The sequence below is a fragment of the Lepidochelys kempii genome, chromosome 4 (genome assembly GCF_965140285.1).
Source record: "Lepidochelys kempii isolate rLepKem1 chromosome 4, rLepKem1.hap1, whole genome shotgun sequence".
In the NCBI taxonomy this organism is placed as follows: Eukaryota; Metazoa; Chordata; order Testudines; family Cheloniidae; genus Lepidochelys; species Lepidochelys kempii.
The window spans coordinates 39,868,259-39,889,648 of NC_136383.1; the positions used below are offsets into that span (position 1 = coordinate 39,868,259).

The following is a 21,390-nucleotide window of genomic DNA, read 5'->3' on the forward strand; positions in this document are numbered from 1 at the left end:
AATAAAATACAGTACTAGGTTTAAAAAAAATAAAACAGGAGCGGGAACTTGGCTATTAGAACTATAAGGATCTTCTCCATCAATTATAGACATTTTTAAGTTAAGACAAATTGGTTGACAATTTTGAGCGTTAGTTTTAAAGGTAGATTGAAGCTAAAAAAAATATTAATAGAGATCCCAAAATATCAGAGAATAGCTCTTCCAAATTACAAATGGCTTTAAACAAAATGGATCAAAGTGAATTCGTCTTTTACTTGCATTGCAAGATTATAGGATTTTACAGGTTAATGTTTCTTCTGAACTGGTTAGCATTACTGATACCTTACACAGTAGAAGGAGTGCAACTGTGAAGACTCTTAACTCAAATCCTGGCAGGTAGAAAGCATTTCACTTCACCTTTTAAGAAAAATCATCTTCAGAGAATTAGGAATTCTGTTGGGAAGATTAATAAAATGTTGTGTTATGTAGTATATTCAGCTGGCTAGCCTATCAAGAAATGCTTAAGTGAGTTGTTAAATTGTGAATGAGAAGTTGTAAATTTGCACTGCAAATATGTCATAATGATTTCATTAGTTTTGAAAGATTGTCTGTATTTGAGTTATTTTGTGAATATGCACTATCTGCCAGTTGTACTTCATTCCATGTGACAAGTCACACACATTTTATTTTTTTATCTGTCTTTCTGCTTCTTGGCCTGTGCTTGAAAAGAGTAAAAAATAAAAACAAAGTCCCGCAAAATTAAGTGAACTGCTGGCCAAAGTCATTTGAAACTTCATCTTTTTCCTTTTTATGTGCCATAAATGCTTGAACACTGATTTAATACCATTTCATTTGTATATAATGTTAAGCATTGACTGATGCTTTATACTTTTATTGCAACAGCTTTTGTGTAGTTATTGAACTTTTAAACGTAGCAAGTACATTCAAATTTGTAATAGCTTATTTATTCCTTTTATATTTTGCTTGTAGCTCTCGACTAGGAGACAGTGAAGAGCTCCCAGAAATCCGTGTAGATGCAGCGTCTCCTGGACCCAGAGTAACCTTCAACATACAGGACCCTGTAAGGCATACCCTACATACCAATTTAATTAGTATACCATGCTACAGTAGATTAAATACCATGTTGACTTGGAAGTACCTCAGTTAAATATACTTACGAAGATTTTAATTGCCAATCCCTCTTGATAATTTTTTTAGTCTCGTGGCATCTATCTTAACACAGAAATTAATAATGGAAATATCAAACTAAAGAATTTTCATTTACTTCTTTAAATAGATTAGTTTATACTTTTAACAAGGTTCACTTCCAGGTATCCTCAGACCAAAAGCTGGCATGTGCAAAAATAATACACATGGTTAACGTGTTATTGCTATTTTTAACAAATATGCACAATAGTCATATCCTAATGTTCAGCCTTGTTTAGCATTTTGGAAATGGTTATTAATTAAATAAACATTCTCTGAGTTTGCTATAGTCTGACACACATGTCCATTTGTATGTTTAAAATGTATAATTCAAATGTCAGATTTTTTGTTGCAATATGTTGTCCCCCTTTCTCTTTCTCCCCCCGCCCCCCATCCTTCCTAAATATGTCATTGCTGTTGGTTTTGAATGACTCATGCTATGGTAATTGTTTTAATTTTCTTTTTTCTTTTTCATTTTTAATTAAGTTGAATAAAACAGTTTTGGGGATTCCACAGCAATCCAGCTGTCAAGGGGAAGGGTATTTTCAGGTACTTGTAAAAAGAAAAAATATATACTTTGCCATAGCACTAATTCACCTCACTGGCAGCTGCTCTTCAATTGTTCATCTCTCTTTCAAACGCCACTCAGCAGAATGTATATCAGTTTTTTAAAAAAGATTTTAAGTAAGTTTAAACGGGTAAAAAGTTATAGGTGGACATGATGAATTAAGTTCTCAAAGATTCTTACATCCCCATATGTAGCTTAAATTTTGCAGTTTTTTGTACAACTAGTAATGACCTATTTTGTTTGCATATTTACAAAGGCCCTGATCAAGTCTGATCTAAATTATGGAGACGACAATAAGGCAAGCCATGATCTATTCTTATATGCAGAGCATACTGTAGAGAAGGACTCAGTGCCCACACATTTATCTTAATCTTTTACAAAGGTGTCCCAAGAGTGTAGGCACCAACACTGATGGAATATAATTGCAAGGTGGGAAGCCATCAAGCATCATAATTTGATATTAGAATTCCTATATCTGGTACAGTTGTGTAAGATACCTTATTTAAAGGGAGCAGGATAACCAGTTTGTCAAAATTAGTGCCCAGACAACTCACCTACTTTAAAAAAAACAAAACCCAAAAAACCAAACTTTTAATTTTAAAAAGATACTCTAGACATATTGAATGGAAGAAATTAAGTACACCTTTTAGAAGACAGTCATCTAACTTTTTCCCTTCCACCTTTCCTCTATTCTTCTTTTATAAGTGTTCTGAGTTGGAATGCTTTTTCAGATCACCTTAGAGTGCTGATGTCTAAATAGCTCATTTCTGAGAACAAAAGGAAAGGCAGAATTGTGCTTTGCTGAGTTCTTTTATATACCTTATAACACAGAACGTATCAAAAGGTTCCATTCATTTGTAATATCCATTTCCATTAATTTTCCACAGCTTAGAAAAGACTGTCAAATATTAAGTAGTGTTAAGTCAGGTGCTGGATGTGTGAAAGGCCATAATGAAAGCATGGAGCAAATTATCAAAGGATCTTCCACTCAACACCCATTTGAATACACAAACAATCCCCACAGTTTTATGCCACTAGCACTTCGTTGGCACATGTGTTAGTCTAACACCTGCATGTACAGTTGTTTAGACTCTATCCCTGCATATACAGGTGTTAAGGGCTTGAAAACTCTTTGTGTGGGGGTATTTGCTGATGCAAAGTGCACCAAAACAGTTGGAACCACTTTTTGGAAATGCGTCTCTAAAGTTTCTTCCCATCAAGTCACTTTTATCCAACTTTCTAAAAAGAAGAGCATAATGTATAAGAGAATGCTGTACATTCTGTACTAGTACTTTGCATGCCCTTTTATTCACTAACAGATTCCTGTGCATTTCTTTCATTTACAGGTGGCCATGATGATTCTTTCTGTTCTGTGTTCTTTACTTTTAAAATTTGTTTTCATTCAATTAAATGTTCATTCTTCTAGTGATGGCCTGTCATAATGTATGTTTTGATCAGAGCTTGATACTGTTTAATTATCTAGCTAACAAATTCAACTCAATCACTAAGGCAGTGGTAAATGTATGGTACTGTTTTTCCTCCAAACCTATGCATTAATTTATTGTGTTACATGATTCATTTCATACATTCCTAAATCTGACACTTCTGTCTGTTCAAAATGAGGAACCTGAGTTTTCAGAGTTTTTTAAGCACTCTTGCTTTCCCCCCCAGAAATCTTAATTTTTGCGTAGTAAAGACAGTAACTGTGAACTTTAATATCTTTTTGTCTTTTCACAATCAGTTTCCAGAGGAGACAGAACTGGACCTTTTGTCAGTAACTATTGATGGTCCATCCCATTACTCATCCACTAGTGAAGGATCATGCTCAGTATTCAGTTCACCCAAAACTCCAGTAGTCTTCTCACCAAGCATTCCCTTCCAGCCCGAAGAGGGACGGCGGGATGACAGTTTATCTTCAACCAGTGAAGACTCTGAGAAGGAAGAAGACCATGAGAGAGAGAAGGCTTATTTTTACAGAAAACCACAGTAAGCAATTTGTTTAAAAATATTTTCATTAGGGCCATGAGAAAATTGTCTTTAAAGTTCACATCTAGAATAGCTTTTGCTGACCCAGGGTTGAATCTTGCCTGTCCTTGGTCCTTTCAGCAGGTGTAATTCTAGGGTAGGGAGGAGGGAATGTCTGATGAGTTGCCTTTTTTTTTTTTTTTTATGGCAGCTCTTTGAAGTCTCTCAAATTTTGGAATGTTGGAATAAATCTGTTATTGGGCAGAGGGAAGGTGAGGAGGGTCAAAGGTACACTGTCCCTTATTTAATATATAGTTCTGCAATTTACCTCATGGCTAAGCGTGTGTGTAGGGGCTAAGCATGTATATACAAACACAACATTATAAACAACGTTAAGAGGTGATATATATTAAAATATAATATACATAACAAAATGTGTTATATTTAATTGTCTCCCTCTTCCATATCCCTCGTTTGTTGCTTGTTGTCTTAGACCTCCCTCAGACAGCTACAGTCTATGTCCATGGGGCTCAATCCACATCTACCATGAAGTAAATATTTAATAATACCTTAGTGGAAAATGGACTAAGATAGCAATGTGCACCTATGAAAATTTACCATATGGTGCCTCTTTACCGAAAACTTCTTAAAATGTTAAATGTCCTGGGTAACTGACTTGTCAGCAAATACATTAGTAGACAACCTTGGAAGGAATTTTATCACAGTACTAATATCTAACAAGTAATTGTTCTTTCTGCAGGAATAGCACTCGTAAGAAAGCAACAGGCTTTGCTGCAGTTCACCAACTGTTTACTGACCGCTGGCCAACAACTCCTGCCAACAGAAATGTGACTGGCACACCCACAGAGAGAAATATTGACTTTGAACTTGATATCAGAGTTGAAATTGATTGTGGAAAATGTGTGCTGCATCCAACAACGCTTCAGCAAGAGCATGATGAAATAAGCTTAAGAAGGTAAGAAACCTATTGAAAGACAGTAATATTTCTAAATCATATTAGAAAGCAGTGTATTACTGTATTGTGCCAGTCTTTCTGTATTTGACATTTACTTAGTCATAAATAAGACAACTTACTGATTTACATCAGTTAGGATCCTACCAGTACACCACACAATACTTAATGGCAACTGTGCATTGACCCATTTGAAAAGCATAGAAACTATGATAATTCCTACCATTTTTAGCCAATTAGTGGTCAGTTATTTGTATCATCACCACACGTTGCCATAGCATGATTGAATTATAGTTTTTGTTCTGGGAAAGCATGAAAGTCTGCTTGCACAAAGGGTTGAGTCTAATGAGCCTGACACCAAGAAATGCGTGTACAGCTGTTTCCTTGTTACCCATCCTTTTATAAATGGAGCTTTTAAGCTTTGAAAGCACCAGGATTCCTCTTTTACTCTCCAAGTAAATGCCTGAATGCACTGTCTCAAAAATTTTGAAATACACTGCTGAGTTGATGCATACTAGGCTAATGCTGTGTTCTCTTGATATTCAGTTCCAACATTTTTTTCATTTTACTCACTATCCTTGAGATAATGTTCACTGTACAATTAAAGGTATTTGTACAACTTGAAATGAAATCCTGACTCCACTGAAAACAGCTGGAGCTTTGCCGTTGACTTCAGTGGGCCACGATTTCACGCTGGTTTTTTAAACGCTTTTCTCCATTCTGCAGATATGCTTTGACAGCCAGTGGCCTCTGTTTTTGTTGTTCATTATTAACCGAATACACCTTTACTTTTAATTTTTTCTTTGAACTTTAACACAGTGTTAATGATAACCTAGCTTTAGCAAAACTGAACTCTTAGGATTTATAAAGTCATTCTTACCTTTTCCATATTTTAAATCATCCAAGGATTTGTATGTAGTAACAGATTTTTTTTCACTTTCCTTCTATAATATCTAAAGAGAGGAACCTGCAGCTGAAAATCAGGCTGTAGCTGTCACACTTTAGGCAATCTCATGACACTTTCATGTAGTGATATTACATATTTGAGTGACCTCCCAACATACAGCAGGGGAGCATTTCTGAAGAAGTGTATATAAGGAAATGTGATCATACTGTTAAATTTCTGAATGACTTTTTAAAGTGGACATGGGTCAGAGTAGAAATATTTTTTTCTTTAATGAGAGCTATAATTTTGTTTTGGTTTTCATATTGCTTTTTTATTATTTTGCTGTGTCACTTGTGTAAATGGAATTTGGTATGCAGGGGGGAGAAAATCATAAGAAATTCATGTGAATGCAGTTGCTAGGGGAGAGCAGAAACAGTGAAAAATCCACAAATGTTACCTGCACTTTGAATTCATCATCTCCTCTGGATAAACTGGAGAATGAAGGCAAGGGGCACTTTTTGTCATTTTAAAAAAGTTTGTTTTAACTTTAAAATCTGCAAATAACACTAGTAATATATATTTTGGCAAAAGCAGAGGAGGATGAAAATGGCCAAAGGGGAATAAAGGGCCAGCAGAATAGAGGTCTGATGGGCAAAGAACAAATAAAAGGGGTGGAAATGCTTCTACTATTCATCGTGAAATTCCAATGTAATTTTTAAAAAGAAAATCCCCTTAATTTTAAATATTGAAAAACATACTTGTGATGGAGTATTAGGTCTGTACTAAGACACGTTGTATATTGTTGTTTATCTGTAGGAGTTATGATCGGAGTTCCAGAAGTTTAGATCAAGAGTCTCCTTCAAAAAAGAAGAAATTTCAGACTAACTATGCATCTACTACTCACTTACTTGCTGGCAAGAAAGTGCCGTCATCTCTACAGACAAAGCCTAGTGACCTGGAAACTACAGTATTTTATATTCCTGGTGTAGATGTAAAGGTAAAAATTATGGGACTAGGAAACATTTTTCCACTCCAGCTAGAACTGACTAGAAACAAATACTTCCTTTAGATCATCTTTTATCATTATAGCATGCAGCTTATATAGTGCCGATATCAAGTGTGATACCTGCTGTTTCTTACATGGAAAATCTATGTCATACTTACTGCATACCACTTCTGATACATGTAAGCAACATTTTGGAGTTGTGTCTGGTACATGTGTATACACAAGAGGAACAATACAAATGTATTGACATATTCCATATTCTTAATGGAGCATAACAAGTATTCTAATGAGAAGTGTTATCTAGGCACAAGACTAGGAGCCATGAATTCAAGAGTTCCAATAGCAGTTCTGACATTGCTTTGCTACATGTCCATAACAAAACTTGACCTTCTGACTCAGTTTTGCCACCTATTAAATGAAGAAAATAATACTCCATCCTTATCTATGTGAGCTAACATTCAGTTAGTTTTAAAAAGAAAAACCAATGACTTAAATATGGTAAAATGTATTTGTTCTATGTCATGGGTCTACAATAAGACCTCATGGAGTATAGTGTGGATCAGATAGTATATTTTGTAAAGTGTTTAGAAGATGTAAATGTAATTCCTGTTCTTAATACATGTTCATGGTATGCACTGTAATGGCTCCAAAAGAGCTGTTATGGTATGCTGTGAATACATACATATTGTATGTGGTAAATCTTCCCAATTTCAGTTGGGGTCTATAGGCATATTGTAGTACAAATAATAATTTCTCTAATCTGATGTTTTGGAAGGAGATTCAAATCCATAGGCTATCAACTACATTTCTCTCATCCCACTTTAAAAAAAATATTTTAGTTGTAACAGGAAAAATGTTTAGCTTCATTCCAGTGTATATATGGAATATATATATATATATATATTTGGATCCTGTATATCAAATAGTATATGTGGCATTACATAAACTTTAAAAAGCCAATCAGTCCCATTAAAAAAAAAGGTTGTTTAAGTTAAAGTCAGACATTCGGCTTGTTTGCTTCTGCTCTCTGATAGATGGTATGGATTGCAGGTATTGGGAAGCCTTCTCTGTGCCTGTAGTGCATGTGAAAATGCAATAGTTAGCGAATGCAGGGTGGGGCATAGGTGGAGGATGTGGTCTTCCTTTTCTGCAAGTGATCGTCTTTTATAAAGGTAATTATTTATGACAACGTCATCTGCTGTAGATCTTTAAGGAGTGGGGAGCTACTCACGGTGACTGGACTTCCCCTTCCAGAACCACAAGAGATCTTCAGAGATACCAGACATGGCCCAGTTCCCTACTTTAGCTTTTAAGTGGATTTAGGGATGCACAAGCATCATTTGCAGTTTCTGCTCTGCCTCCTAGTGACATCCACTGAGAAACACTAGATTTTGCTTACCCACATCTATGAGTGTGTAGAACATGAAACCTTTGAGTTGCTTTAAGAAGAGAGGTAAGTGATCTGGGCATGATGATATGTAGTAGTGTGGATAGTCTGTACAAAAAAACAAAAACCCACAACTACACGAGGGAATAAAGTAGTCATTGGCCAGGGGGAGATCAGCAGCTCTGGGTGAGAGAGGCTGTCTGTCACCAACTATTAGGGATTTGTGTCCTATATGCTAAAAAATATTGCCCCTTGCTCAGTATGTTTGTGATTTAATTTTGTTTTCTGGGTGAGGTTTCTTAATTTATTTTTGCTTATGAAAAATTATGACTCTTTGGAATCAATAATCTTTATCTACAGTGTTTTATATGTAATATGTTTGTTTTAAGATCACTCAATTTTAAAAAAAAATGCAAAGAACATTTGGAGAAAACTGAACTGTGCAGAGACTCAGTGAGAATGCTACTTCTGTGAAGTAAATGGATTATTTTTTTTCATTTCAGTTACACTACAACTCTAAGACTTTGAAGACTGAATCACCAAATGCCTCCAGGGGATCCTCTTTGCCAAGAACCCTTTCCAAAGAGTCCAAGTTGTATGGTATGAAAGATACTGCCACACCTCCTTTATCTAATACTACCCACAGCAAGACTAATACCTTACTTCTGCCCCAACCCCCACCCATCCCATCAGGTACTTGTAGAATACCCTTTTAAACTATAACTTGGATATCTTTTTCCCTCCACATCATATGATCTGCTAGCTTTAGATCTGTGCATTAGCTGAACCTCAAAATGGTCATAAATGTCTAAATATTGGCTGCAAAGAAACGTGACTAGAGAAGCACATGTGCAATTCACAAATTCTAACTGCTCTTAAAGCTGCCTTCTCGGAGATTTCCTGTTAAATGGTTCTCAACATATATCACACAGAGCACAGAAATGGCCAAATACCACCACCTACTCCTCTTCCTTGAACAGATAATATACAATGCTAGAAAGCTTAGTTGTTTTTAAAAATTAATAATTCTGTTACTAGTACAACTAAGTATAGTTATACTCTGCAGTATTCAGAACTCAATAGAGAATTGTATACTAAATTTACTCACCAGTTCATCCACATTGCATCCTTCCAATAATACTCTTCGTTACTGTGCAGCTTGCCTTGAAAGTAATACTTTGAAGTGTGATAATTGCTGGAATTAGTTTATTCATCATGATAGCAAGCAGCTGTTTACAATCTTTGAATTAGTCAAAATACCAGCCATTACTGTGCTCCACTACTGCAGTCCACTGAAAACTACTTTGGCTTGGAATTACCTGAAGTTCCAGTTTTTAGTGTCTTCAACTTTGATTTAAAATTTCAAGAGTAACAGGTTGAATTATCCCAGTTTTTAGTCAGAGGTCTATGACTATCTCTGGAAGGTTGCAGTGTCAGATCTAGAGGTATGTAGATTTCTCTCCCATCTTCCAGAGGATTGTTATCTCACTTGTCTCTTTCTCAGAATTTAGATATTAAAAAAACCCATCAAAACAAAATGAGCTGGAAACAACAAACTTTGAAAAAAGATTATATTAATTGGCTCAAAGTCTGAGAGAGAGCAGTGAATTTGAGCACTTACCTTATTATCCCTGGCTTTTAACCACTGTTACTGTGTTTCCTCCCACATCCACCTTCTTTGTGGATCTCTGAATTCATGAAATTTAATTTTATTGCTTGCTTCAGTTTCTGTCGTACGTTGTATCTTTCCTTGTAAGCTTGTTCATAACTTCCCTTTCCATTCTTTACTTTTTAATTCTTGCCTAAAACTTCCCCAGAATTTCTTTTTTATCTTTTCTGTACATAGATTTCTCCTAAAACTCACCTCTACTTATTCTCTTATTATACGATAAGAGAGAGGCCAGTCCAGATGGTCAGCAGCACCAGCCAGAGTAGCTCGGCATTAAAACTCATTGCCAAGTGGCTTAGGAACTGACAGAAAGATAAAGTATGAGTGTAAGGTTCTATTTTAGTCCTTCAGTTAGTCAGCACTTGTATCTTGCTTGGAGAAATCATATACAGCCATAATATTCTATTTGACTTGTGTTCAAATGATCCATTTCTGTATATGATGATGAATCCCAATTCAATGACGTTGCTCTTTCTTCATTCCTTGTTCTAATTATCTATCCTTCACACTGAAAATAACTGAGCTGGTACTAATAGCTTTTTAGAAATAAGATCTTGCTTAAAATTTACTGAGCTCAGATAATTTTCTCATTTTAGGGCACACAGTTTTATATGTGCGGGTCTCTTCCATGAATTGAGAAGAGAATTCTCTTACCTAGAATATAGCTTAATATAAACGTATCTCCAAACTTGGAATTTAGAGGTTCGAAATCAATTGTTAATAGGATTTCCTGCTTAGAATCCTCATTTTATTATTTGTGTAATATTGTAGGACTTACCATTTGCTCTTAGGGGTTTTGATATTTTTCTCAGTTGAAATCAATATATTTTTCCAAACTGATGCAAAATTAAGTCAGGTGAGCAATTTTGTCTTCACCCTTTCCAATCTAAATGCCAATTGCTTTCCAGTCAGTTATGGCTGCTGTGTCTTGTCTTCTGGAGAAGAGTTTTGTGTGGCTGACTTTAGTGACTGTTGTGAAAAAACATAGTTATTGAAAGGAAGTAAGGACTTGAACTAGAGCAAGTGCATTAGGATAGTACTACTGTCTGAACGGAGTTCTTCATCTCTGTTATTTTAACACATCTTTGTTACCAAAACGATGCACTTTGGTTTTTATAACTGATCTATGAATGGCTGTTTCACATGATGATGGAGAAGGATACAGCATTTGATCTGTTTTCTCTAATTGTAATGAATGTTGCTATACATTTTAATTGTATTTGGAGAAATTGTATTCCACTAGACAAATTTACATTTTATAAATGTTTCAGCCAAAGGGAAAGGAAGTGGTGGAGTAAAAACTGCAAAATTGTATGCATGGGTTGCACTTCAGTCACTGCCTGAGGAAATGGTCATTAGCCCTTGCCTATTGGACTTCCTAGAGAAGGCTCTGGAAACCATTCCTATTACACCAATAGAGAGGAATTACGCAGGTACCATGTGACAACTTCTTTTTCATATATTCTAGTACATAACTTTATTGACTTTTTAATTCCAGTTGCTTCAAACCATTATTTAACACGTTCTTTCTACGTTAAAAGCTGTCAGTTCACAAGATGAAGACATGGGACAGTTTGAAATACAAGACTCCTTGGAGGAGTCCACAGCCTCACTAGTGTCATCGTCAACGTCAGCATACTCATCGTTCCCTGTGGACGTGGTGGTTTATGTACGAGTTCAGGTGAGAGTGCAACATTAACATACTGCATACTGTGTAATGGCAATAGCATTTTTTAAAACATACTTGCATTTTAAGCTTGCCTTTAACTTTGCTGTTTAAAATTAGATTCTTTAGAGATAGTTACATTCAATAGATATCCATTCTGAGCAATATGTTTCCAGCACAACACTCTTTTAACTAGAGTTCTAAAGTCATTGATTCCAAGCACATGGTGCTCAACAGACGTGAGCCATTTTGAGAAGCCCCACTAGCCTTTAATCACTAATTTTCTTGCTGTTCATGGTGGGGGTTCCCTTTGTTGCTTTGCTGCTGCTACACTCTGACTGTTTTACAGCCTCACTTGAACATACCTGTCTTCTCTACAGCACAATTCTCAACTTATTCCTCAGAAAATATCCTTGTATAACTAGCATCTACAGCGATCATTCTTTTTCAAATAAATAAATAAAGTACATATAGCTAAAATATTTTATGCTCAGGATATGTTTCAGATATGGGTACCTTGAGGTTGGCTACCTTTCAACTCCTAGTTCATCTAAACAAACCATTTTTATAGAAATTCATTTCATCTAGTATTTGTCTTTGGGGCATTATATTTTTCCGACTGTCCAAACTATCTTTTTTTTTACATGGCAGCTTTGAGTGCATTCCTACATTGAGCAACATAGATATAAAAGACATCTGTTAGGGTCTCAAAATGAAACATAACTGGTTGGGTTGGGAGACTTACGCCCAAAAATTGTTGTGGGCTACCAGTCTGTGAGCACTTTTGGCACTTTCTTCGACCTCTCTTGGTTCTCCCATAAATTCAACAGGAAGCTGACCCAGGAAGTTTTGAGAGGCAAGGATTTTAATATAATCCACAGTGTCTTGAGACTGTCCATTTCGGCTGCTTCAACATAATTTGGCTTGATAGGTATCAAAGCTGAGCTTCCACATCTTCCAAATATGAAGCAGCTTCCAAGCTGTGGATTCACTTGGGGCACACAGATTAGTTCTGGGAGAATGGTTCACTAATATATATAGGCATCTTTCCTGACTACTGCCTGGACTTTCTGGGTAACACACCGCAATGATATAGGAAATCTCAGAAATGAACATAAATTCTGCAGATTGTAAATCATGAAGATCTTAGTAATTTCAAAGCTAGACCAAAAAAGCCTTAGTGTATTTAGGGTACAGGAAAGTTGCAAGCGGCTATTCTTTGGATTCAGGCTCATAATGATCTTCAGGAATTTTATATTTGTTCTTAAAATCTTTTCTTTCGGCTTAGCCTTCACAGATCAAGTTCAGCTGCTTACCTGTATCAAGAGTAGAATGTATGCTGAAGCTACCCTCTCTAGACCTAGTGTTCTCTTCAAACCGAGGAGAATTGGAGACCTTAGGCACAACTTGCCCCACAGAAAACTTGGCAGTTGGTGGTAATACTTCACAAACTGGATCAAAGAACTCAGTTAATAAAACTGGGATACCAGGTAATATATATAAACAATTTTCTTTGAATTAGTTCACCTAATACATTTAGCTAACAGCATAAGTAAATTAAGTTCTGTTTGTGTATAGTGGGGGTGGGAGGAGGAATAAATTAGAATAAAAGTTAAACACCTATGTAGTCCAATGTTAGAGTTGCATTGGGTTCTAGGCATGACAAAAACTCCTTATTGCTAGAATAATAAAATCTATTTTTACTACATTGTTAAACAGTTGTGATTTTAACAGAATGGCTGTTTGGTATCAGATCAGTTGTAACAACTTTTTTTATGTTGTTGCTGGTCTTCAGAAATGTCCACAAACCATGTAATGGAAGCTGTTTTTTTTTTAAAAGAAGTTTCAGAGCAATACTTTTCGGTAGTCTGTATTGCCGGTGCACTGGTATTTTACATCCAAAAAACCACTTTTGAAGCTGTACAATTAGGTTGATTTTACTACTCTTTGATAAGCTTAGCACATCGTTCAGCAACTATGGTGATGAGTATTATAAGAAAAACTTTAAATGGATAGGTTGCTAGCCTTTCTGTTAAATACTGAGGAACTGCTCAAATATCTTTATTTGTGAATATATGTGTATATAATGTGGAGTTTTGTTTATTAAGTTCCACTTCAGGTTGTCTGTTTTTAATTTGGAATGACTTCATTCTTTCACTTTTAGTATGATTTTCAGAATTCAGTTTAAATGTTTAGCTAGTTTTTTATTCCACTTCTTTAATCAGAATCATTTACTCTAGACCTAATTCACCTTCCATCAAAACAGTGGAAATTCTCCCTTAGCTTACTCTAGACTTTCAACTTTTGATGGTGTGTGTTTCTATGGGAAGTTAAAAATACAGCATCCACTAACAATGGAGTTGTACATTTATGAAATTGAATAAGAAGGCATTCATATCAGTTTTCCAACCTATTCTGAAAACTCAGATGGGTAAAGTATTTTAGGAGCAATTTTTTTGCCTCTGTAAAAGTAAGTTCAGTTGTCTGTTTTAACCTTTTGACAGGAATGGCATTGTTAGTTAGGTTATTTAAGCCATAAGAACATATGAATTGCCTAGTGGGTAAGACCAATGGTCCATCTAGCCCAGTATCATGTCTACTGACTGTGCCAGATGCTTCAATGGGAATGAACAGAACAGGGCAATGTATCAAGTGGTCCAGTCCTAGCTTCTGGCAGTCAGAGCTTTAGGGACACCCAGAGCATGGGGTTGTGTCCCCAAATTGTTGTTTCACTGAGATTATTTTTGAAATGCATCTGATGCATCAGCTGGCTTTTTATGACATAGTAAGTATTTTTAAACAGTTTCATGGTTGAAAATGCTTTTGTACTAAAACTACTATATAACATTTGTGGATTTTTGGATTTTCTTTAGGTTCATCTGGACTAGGCAGCCCTCTTGGCAGAACCCGACATAGCAGTAGCCAGTCAGATTTGACTAGCTCTAACAGCAACTCATCAGGCCTGAGCTTCACAGCCTGCATGTCTGATTTCTCCCTTTATGTATTTCATCCATATGGAGCAGGAAAACAAAAATCTGCTGTTACTGGTCTAACTCCTGGATCAGGAGCACTAGGTACAGAATGGATTTTTTTAATTTAATGAACAATTGCAAAAGTTACAAGATTTCATAAACAATTGTTAAAATGTGAGAAATGGTTGCACAAGACTAAGTGTTAAAGAATCAGTCCATCAGGGATGTGTACACCCTCTTTACTGTTATAGGATCCTGGAGGACCTTACTTTCAGCACTCCAACTGACACTTGTGTGAAAACATTCATATACCTCCACTTGGCAGATCCAAAATCATGTGTGTTCATGCTTTAGAACCTGCAACTGCAAAACCCATTTGTCTTAATAGGAAAAAGTAGACCCGCTTGCGCTTATAGGAATTCTTGGTGTAAATTCCAACATTCCCACAAACATGTTGAAATGCTTTAAGTGGGTTTGCAAGTGTTTGCACTTATTTGTATGTTAACTGTTTGTTATATGGTAGCAGCTCACAGCCACAATCAAAGTTGGGTTCCATTTTGCTATAGCCTATATAAGCATAGGTCTTTACCCTGAAAACACCTAATAACATGAACAGCTTTACAGACATGAATATTCTTGTTGGATTTAGTGGAACTGTTAACATACCAAGTGCATATGTGCATGATGAGGGTACATAGAGTAGAATAGTCTCTGCCCTGAAGAGCGGTGACAAAATGCTATCATATAGAGCTGGGTGAAATATTTCAGAGGAATAGTTTATTTGCCAAAAAAAGCTGTTTGGGTTGACCCAAAATTATTTGCAACTTTGACGTGAATTTGCTAAATAGCTTTGGCCAGTTTTTTCAGGGAGTGCGGCTTAGATGCCATTCATACAACCAGGGCAGGGTAGGAGGAGGTGGAGATAGTCATTGCCTTGTAATCTCACCTGGGATATAGAAGACTCTGGGCTTGTCTACACAGTGGGGTAATCCGCTCTACAGTGAGTGTGATTTCTAAAGCATACTGATATATTGTGCATTCATTGGCCATGTAGACCTGCCTGGTGCTCTTCAGCGTAGTGCTGTTTGAAACTGTACTACATTAAAACACACTAGGGAATTTTTAGTGGGCACCAGCAGGGTCTGCACAGACCAATTGATATGCAACATATTAGTGCACTTTAGAAATCACACCTCTGTAGAGTGCATTACCCCACCCTGTAGACAAGCCCTCAAATTCCATTCCCCTCTTCCGATGGAGAAGGGATTTGCAAGAGTGTATCCTAACTACTGGACTAAAAGTGATAAGGAGATTACCACTATTGCCTCCTTCACTGGCCATTTTGTGAATCTAACCCTTTAAAAATGCTCAAACACACTCCCACCCCTAGTCACTCTCATTTTGGGTCAAACAAAAAAAGTTTCATTTCACCCAGAACAGATTTTTTTGGATCACCTAAATTGTTTGCAATTGTGGGATTCAGTTTGATCTGAAATGTTTTTTTCCAATTTTTCAGAACTGCCAGTAAACTGAAAAATTAGCTATTCGCCCCACTCTGCTGTCAAATGCATAATGTAAACAAACTGAAAACTGTGTCACTTGTGGCATAATTACCAAAATTTCATACAAAAATTTGACTTTCATCTTGATGGTGTTCCCAAGTAAAGGTTTTTTGTTTTTTCTACTCTACAAGAAACATAAATGATTTTTACACTGAGGTGCTAATTTGGGGAGTACACTGAACATCACCCCTTCTGATTGTAGGTAATGTAGATGAGGAGCCCACTTCAGTCACTGGTCGGAAAGATTCTCTGAGTATTAACCTTGAATTTGTGAAAGTAAGTCTGTCAAGAATAAGACGTTCAGGAGGTGCTTCATTTTTTGAGAGCCAGTCTGCAAGCAAAGCTGCAACCAAGATGGATACTACGTTAATAAATATATCTGGTACTTACAAGTTTCATTTAATCTATATTGCTTTCTTCTGTGTTTTGCCTAACAATAGAGGTGTTGTTCCAATGATAAGCACCATTCTTTCTCCACCACTTTTTATATAGATGTCATTTCAAAGCCACCACCTATCGTGTGCAATAACAACATCTTTTAAGTGAATCAGTGACTAAGACCTTGGGGAGGGGGGGTTGTGTTTGTGTGACCTCAGATATCTCTGTATGTGCATATACCCCCCCCTCCTTCTCCACTGTTGACTCATTTAATTTCAACACCTCACATGTGTTCTTTGGCTTCTGTCTGTATGGGTTTACAGCTCTTGAGATTTTTGCTTTGATTTTTCAGTATGAATGAACTTTGAATTTGGTCCATGATCATAAAGCAAAGAGAATTGTTACACCTGAGTTTCACACAAACCAAGCTTAAACAATTCCACAGGATTTTGAGACAAAAATTGTGGTTGGTCAGGTAGTTCATAAACCTGAAGGACCCTTTGGCAAACCCAGATGTATTTCATGTGGTTTTGAGAGTTTTTTGTAGGTATTTCTCTCAGCTCCAGCAGTACCAACAAAAAGTAATTTAAGTCATTAAATTTACAAAAATTAATATTTAGTATATTCATGATTTACATGCTGACGCTTTTATTTTTCAGTATACTTCAAACAAATGAACTTATTTTCCAACAGTTTGTATGTTATCTTCTTTGTGTCCACACAGATCCCACTGTGGGTGCACATGAGCCTTATGCACACAAGATCAGAATCTTTGAACTGCAGTGTCTGTTGAACTGTGCTTTAACTATGTACGTCCTCATGAGTCCCTCCTGTGGGATAGAAAGGGCAGAGCAGCTGCAACTATCTGTCAGTTCCTTCTTGCTACTGAGTTGAGCTAAAAAAACAATTTGAGACTGTTCACCCTTAATTCTTGTGTTAATCCCGATAAGATTTACAGCCTCCTTTCTTCCCAAGGCCTTCCCTCCCCTCCTTCTTGCTGACCAACAGTTTTTTCCATTGCACCTGGGTTCACATAGGCTTTTATTTTTAGGATAGCACTGTTATATGGGGTGGGAAGTTTTATGTTGGTTTCTTTTAAGACACATTCTTTTTGTCTTATTTAAAATCATCTTCAGTCACCCCCATCGGTCAGAGACCTTCTTTTTAGAAACTTCCCCTTATCTTATTAGTTATTCTTTGAACCAGACTTCATTCCTTCTGGCCTTATAACTCATTATTTTCAAAGCCTTCCTTCTTGCTAGTCAGGGTCTTTCTTTACAACATATATATTTCTGTAAAACAAGCTTAAGCTAACTTTAATTTTTTAATTTCATATTTATCCTACAACTTTACATTGTCCCCCCTTTTTAACTTTATTTTGGTCATATCAAAAAATAAATGTTATTTGTTCCTTGTCACAGTGTGCCGCTATTTGCACCAAAATGGCAGATGCAGAGCCCCTGGGCTTCAGACAGTGTCAGTCTTCTAACACTACGTCACCAACCACAAATGCTTTCTGAAGAGCTCCATCATTATGCCAGTATTTCACCAGTAGGGAAATCCAATTACAGATTTGTTTGCCACCAAAGATAGCACCTTAGCCTCAAGACTGTATTTTTAGTCACCATTACATCAGCCCGAATTGTCAGAACCTCCAAGCTCTCTTTGCTGACCCTCCTAACACAATATTCCACAGAGAAATGGTGATAAGATCTCATCCTAAACTTATTCCCAAAGTTGTCAGACTTTCATTTGAACTAGTCTGTTAATCCCTAATCACCCATTTTCTTTTCAAAACGCCATTCCTCTCCAGAAGAGAAGAAACTCCACATCCTGGATGTTTCAAGGGTATTGTTATATTACCTTGATAGGGCAAAGACTTTCAAACAGACTATCCTTTTGTGACCATCTCTGTGATTCTAGGGATCAAGCCATCACCTCCCAGAGAATATTGAAAAGGATTACATAGTGTATTTAAATCTGTCATGACTGACAATCTTATTCTCCAAATATTAAAGCTTGCTCCAATAGAGCACAGCCTATGTCCTCTGTATGCTTCAGGAACATGCTCATGTCTCAAATTTGCAAGGCAGCTGTGTGAACAAATCCCTTTACTTTTGTTAAATGCTATGCCTTTGAGCTGGCTGCAAGATCAGATGCCAAATTTGGTTTGATGGTTTTACGGTCAGTATTTAGTTAGTGGCAGCCAAGACTTCTCAATCACACCTTTCAGATGAGGCACTGCTTTATCGGTCAGATACAGTGGGATCCACATGGACGTATACTCGAGGAAGAACGAACAATTACTATAAAGTATCTGTGGTTCTTCGAGATGATGATATCAATGTGGATCCCCAAACTTGCCTTCTACCCCCACTTTTTCAGAGTCCTCCTTCCCTGGGATTCTGGGTTGGCAAGGGAACTGAGGGACAGTTATGCCTGCTCTATCCTTTATGCCCTTGGGTCCAGATGGCATGAGTACATACAGTGCAGGTGCAGCCCAATGGACATTGCTATTCAAAGATTCCGCCCTTGCACGTGAGGCACAGGTGCACCTAGAGTAGGATTCACATGTACGACATCATCTTGAAGAACCTCAGTTACTATAAGGTAAGTATATATTGCACTACCTCTTTTAGTGCTTGAAAATGTTTTGGTGAATATATCCGATATGAGTAACCTAAAAAAATTGAAAGGTAAATTTTCAAATGTTAGATTCGATTTTCAAAACCTTTGAATATTGAGCCATTTGCATTTTTTATCAGCTGTCTGTGATATAGGATCTGCTTCATTTAAATATGACATGCGACGACTCAGTGAGATTTTGGCCTTCCCAAGAGCCTGGTATAGGAGAAGTATTGCCAGACGCCTTTTTCTAGGTGATCAAACCATAAATCTACCAGGTAAACCCCCCTTATTTCTCTGAAATATTCTTCCATGAAATAAACCAAAGCAAGAATTGTTTAATTTATGCCATAATATATGAGTAGAATGAGTAACTAGATAAAGCAGTAGAAACTATACTGTAGTATAATATACAGACTGAAAGCAGGTATTGCCCAATTCTAATTCCCAGGAATTTTTCATTCACCTAAATGGGGAGCTGGTGTTATGTATTAAGAAAAAGTCACTACAAACAAATTTAAACTTCAGCAAAATTTATAACCTAGATAATGGAGTGGAGAGTGTGCTTATAAAATTTGTGGATGACACCAAACTAGAAGGGTTTGCAAGCACTTTGGAGGACAGGATTACAATTCAAAATGACCTTGACAAACTGGAGAATTGGTCTGCAATCAACGAGATGACATTCAGTAAAGACAAGTGCAAAGTACTGCATGTAGGAAGGAAAAATCAGATGCACAGCTACAAAACGGGAAATAGCTGGTGTGACAGGGTCGGGCCAGATGGCTATAGGAGAGTAATAAAATGCAGATATATTAGCCCCAGGCTAAGTAGGTCCCTTTTCTTTGGGTAAGGTAACAGGGAAGGTTCCAGAACAATCAAGAACCTTCTGGAGACAATTAAGACAGACAGGCTGATTAGAACACCTGCAGCCAGTCAAGAAGCTGCTAGAATCAATTAAGGCAGGCTAATCGGGGCACCTGGGTTTAAAAAGGAGCTCACTTCAGTTTGTGGTGTGCGTATAAGGAGCTGGGAGTAAGAGGCGCTAGGAGCTGAGAGTGAGAACGTGTACTGTTGGAGGACTGAGGAGTACAAGCATTATCAGACACCAGGAGGAAGGTCCTATAGTGACCTATAGGACCCCCCCCCCCGGCAGGGTGAAGAAGCTTGGTCCTGCTGGCTGCTGCTGCAGAGCAGGCAAGGTCCCCCCCTCCCCCGCGTTTTGCCCCAGTGTGCTGGGTTCCTGCCCCTCCTCCTCTCCCCCTTCTCCCAGCGTGCGGGGTTCCTGCCCCTCCTTCTCTCCCTCCCTGCCTCCGATCAGCTGATGGCCCTTCCAGGGAAGGGAGAGAAGCGGAGCGCGCTGGGGAGAAGGCAGAGAAGAGGAGGGGACGGGGGCCATGGGGACGGGGGGTGGAATTAGGGCATATTCCCTCTAGCCCCCTGCCGTGAGCCGCTCTGGCCAGGGGACTGAGCACCCCCACAACCCCAGCCCACACCCTCAGCCCTCTGCGCTGACCCCTGCACTCCCCTCACACACCCTCCCAGCCCTCTGCCCTGACCCCTGAACCCCCCCCACACACATACCCAGCCCCCCCCACAGCTCTTGACCTGACTCCTGCACCCTCCTCACACGCCCCCTGCCCTGACTACTGCATGCCCCCACATTCCCAGCCCCCCCACACTCCATGTCCTGACTCTTGCATCCCCTATATTCCCACCCCCACTCCTCGTACCAAATGGGAGCTGCCCAGGTAAGCACTCCACCCCCAAATTTCCTGCCCCAACCCTGATCCCCCTCCCTCATTGTAGTTCCTGGCCAGACCCTACACCCCAACCCCCAGCCATGTGCTCACTGCACTCCCACCCTCAGCTCAGTGCCGAGAGAGAGGAAGAGAATGGGCTAGAACCAGGGAGAAGGTAGGAACCCACCCTATGTGGGCAGGGCCAGGATCCTGGGCTGGTAGCCAGGACCCGGCAGATGGAACCCCAGATCGGTACCAGGCTGAGTGGCAGCGGGCTGAGCCGCTCAGCCCACTGCCGGTCTGGGGTCCCGGCTGCCGGCCCCACTCAGCCCGCTACCGGTCTGGGGTTCTGGCTGCCGGCCCCTTGCTAGCCAGGGCCCCGCTCATCCTGCTGCCGGCCGAGGTGAACGGAACCCCAGGCTGGCAGCGGGCTGAGCGAGCCAGCGGCGTAAGATCAGCATTTTAATTTAATTTTAAATGAAGCTTCTTAAACATTTTGAAAACCTTGTTTACTTTACATACGACAATAGTTTAGTTATATAATATATCGATTTATAGAGAGAGACCTTCTAAAAAACGTTCAAATATATTACTGGCACGCAAAACCTTAAATTAAAGTGAATAAATGAAGACTCGGCACACCACGTCTGAAAGGTTGCCAAGCCCTGGTTTAAGTATACTTGGTCCTGCCTCAGCACAGGAGGTTGGACTTGATGACTTCTTGAGGTCCCTTCCAACCCAACACTTCTATGATTCTATGAATACTATTAACATAATATTAAGGTGACAATAAAAACACTTTAGAA

At 38.2% G+C, this 21,390-nt stretch overlaps 1 protein-coding gene across 16 annotated transcripts in view; it reads left to right on the forward strand.

Annotated features, from left to right (window-relative positions):
- Positions 1 to 21,390, forward strand: part of BLTP1 (bridge-like lipid transfer protein family member 1) — a 246,531-nt gene that overhangs the window by 199,607 nt on the left and 25,534 nt on the right. For 10 of the 16 annotated variants that reach the window (XM_073341054.2, XM_073341048.2, XM_073341041.2 and 7 more), the window contains 12 exons: positions 970 to 1,060; positions 1,672 to 1,734; positions 3,495 to 3,739; positions 4,479 to 4,694; positions 6,394 to 6,574; positions 8,474 to 8,663; positions 10,911 to 11,072; positions 11,181 to 11,320; positions 12,594 to 12,795; positions 14,179 to 14,379; positions 16,042 to 16,221; positions 18,983 to 19,120. In XM_073341054.2, the coding sequence (XP_073197155.1) occupies positions 970 to 1,060; positions 1,672 to 1,734; positions 3,495 to 3,739; positions 4,479 to 4,694; positions 6,394 to 6,574; positions 8,474 to 8,663; positions 10,911 to 11,072; positions 11,181 to 11,320; positions 12,594 to 12,795; positions 14,179 to 14,379; positions 16,042 to 16,221; positions 18,983 to 19,120 (2,009 nt within the window). The remainder of the gene's footprint in view (positions 1 to 969; positions 1,061 to 1,671; positions 1,735 to 3,494; positions 3,740 to 4,478; positions 4,695 to 6,393; positions 6,575 to 8,473; positions 8,664 to 10,910; positions 11,073 to 11,180; positions 11,321 to 12,593; positions 12,796 to 14,178; positions 14,380 to 16,041; positions 16,222 to 18,982; positions 19,121 to 21,390) is intronic. The other 6 variants (XM_073341045.2, XM_073341046.2, XM_073341051.2 and 3 more) reach the window with 4 other exon arrangements.